The sequence below is a fragment of the Condylura cristata genome, unplaced genomic scaffold, assembly GCF_000260355.1.
Source record: "Condylura cristata isolate star-nosed mole 26May11 unplaced genomic scaffold, ConCri1.0 scaffold00015, whole genome shotgun sequence".
NCBI lineage: Eukaryota > Metazoa > Chordata > Mammalia > Eulipotyphla > Talpidae > Condylura > Condylura cristata.
This window is the reverse complement of record NW_004567116.1, coordinates 631,338-632,539: the sequence shown is the minus strand read 5'-3', so window position 1 is coordinate 632,539 and position 1,202 is coordinate 631,338. Positions and strand designations below refer to the sequence as shown.

At 66.6% G+C, this 1,202-nt stretch overlaps 1 protein-coding gene across 1 annotated transcript in view; it reads right to left on the bottom strand.

The window, feature by feature from the left end:
• The window catches only part of SUV420H1 (suppressor of variegation 4-20 homolog 1 (Drosophila)), a 26,064-nt gene that overhangs the window by 5,151 nt on the left and 19,711 nt on the right, over positions 1-1,202 (bottom strand). Inside the window, exon 10 of the mRNA XM_012725116.1 lies at positions 3-556. Coding sequence (XP_012580570.1) covers positions 3-556 — 554 coding nt within the window. The remainder of the gene's footprint in view (positions 1-2; positions 557-1,202) is intronic.

Here is a 1,202-nt window from a genome sequence, read left to right as displayed (position 1 = left end):
GCCCCGCTGTCCGGGCGGGGCTCCGGCGCGCCGCCCTTGCCGTCGTCCAGGGTCCCCGGCTCAAGCTGGGCGTCGGAGGGCTCCTTCAAGTTGAGTCTTGTCCTCACAGACCGCCGGGTCGTGTACGCGCAGGGGGGGTCCTCCCCCGGCGCGGGCGGCCCGCGCCCCGAGTTCTGCCTGTGCTCCCGCGCTGCGTGTCGAGTTAAGCATCCACTGGCCGCTGCGGCTGGGCCTGGTCCCTCCGGCTCCTTGTCCTTTTTCAGGGGTAAGTTTTTGTACAGGATGACCTTGGGCTCCTTCAGCACCAAGTCCCCCACTCCGAGTCTCCGCGAGGCGCTCTTCTGCTCCAGCCGCTTGCAGTGATTCCTTAGTTTTATCTTGGAGAGGAAAGGCTTGGCAGGCTTTTTCAGTGTCTTTGGTACCCTGGAATTATTTACATGAGTTAGCTTCGATGAGGTAGAGTCGGAGGGAGCTGGGAGCCGTGGCACAGACTGCCTCGTTAACGTTCTGCTCTTGCTGCTCTTTTTTACACCAACTGAAGATTTCCGGTTAGAAGCTGCAAAGTTAAAAAAAGGAAACGGGTGAGTAGCGGCCACGCCCCCGCGCGGCAGAGAAGCAGCCGGCCCACTCGCCCTCACCGCGCAGAGCCGCCACGTGGGCGCCCCGGCCCGGCCCCCGCGGCCTCCCCTCCTGGGTGGCCGAGCGCCCCCACAAAGGCCAGGTGAGCCAGCGAGTTCTGACTCTCACGATGCCGGGTCTAGCAAAACGCTGAGCTGAGATCGCTTCTGAGGTAAAGCCAGGCCGAAGCCTCCCTCGACACATTCTTAAAGTCGCCACTTCGCGGGCCGCACCGCCCTTGGTCCTGGCTGGCTCCAAGAAGCACACGACGAGGTCAGCAGCGCTGCCAGACCCGGAGGGCCCGGCCAGTCCAGCCCAGCGCGGCCGAGGCTTGCCGTGCTCTGCAGCGAGCCTCCGGCTGTCCGACGTCCGCCCACGCCCGCGTCGGCTCCCGGCCTGCCCGGTCTCTCCGTGGCGCTTGGTCACCTCTTCCCGACACCATCGTCCGAGGCAGCCCCTGGGGCGTGAGCGGGGGCTCTGCCCGTCACCGCCGCTCCCAAGGACTGGAGGCACAGAGGCAGTGGCCGAGGGTCGCCCAGCGAGCGGTCGCGGAGGGAGCGGTGGGGACGCGCCACGGCCCGGCG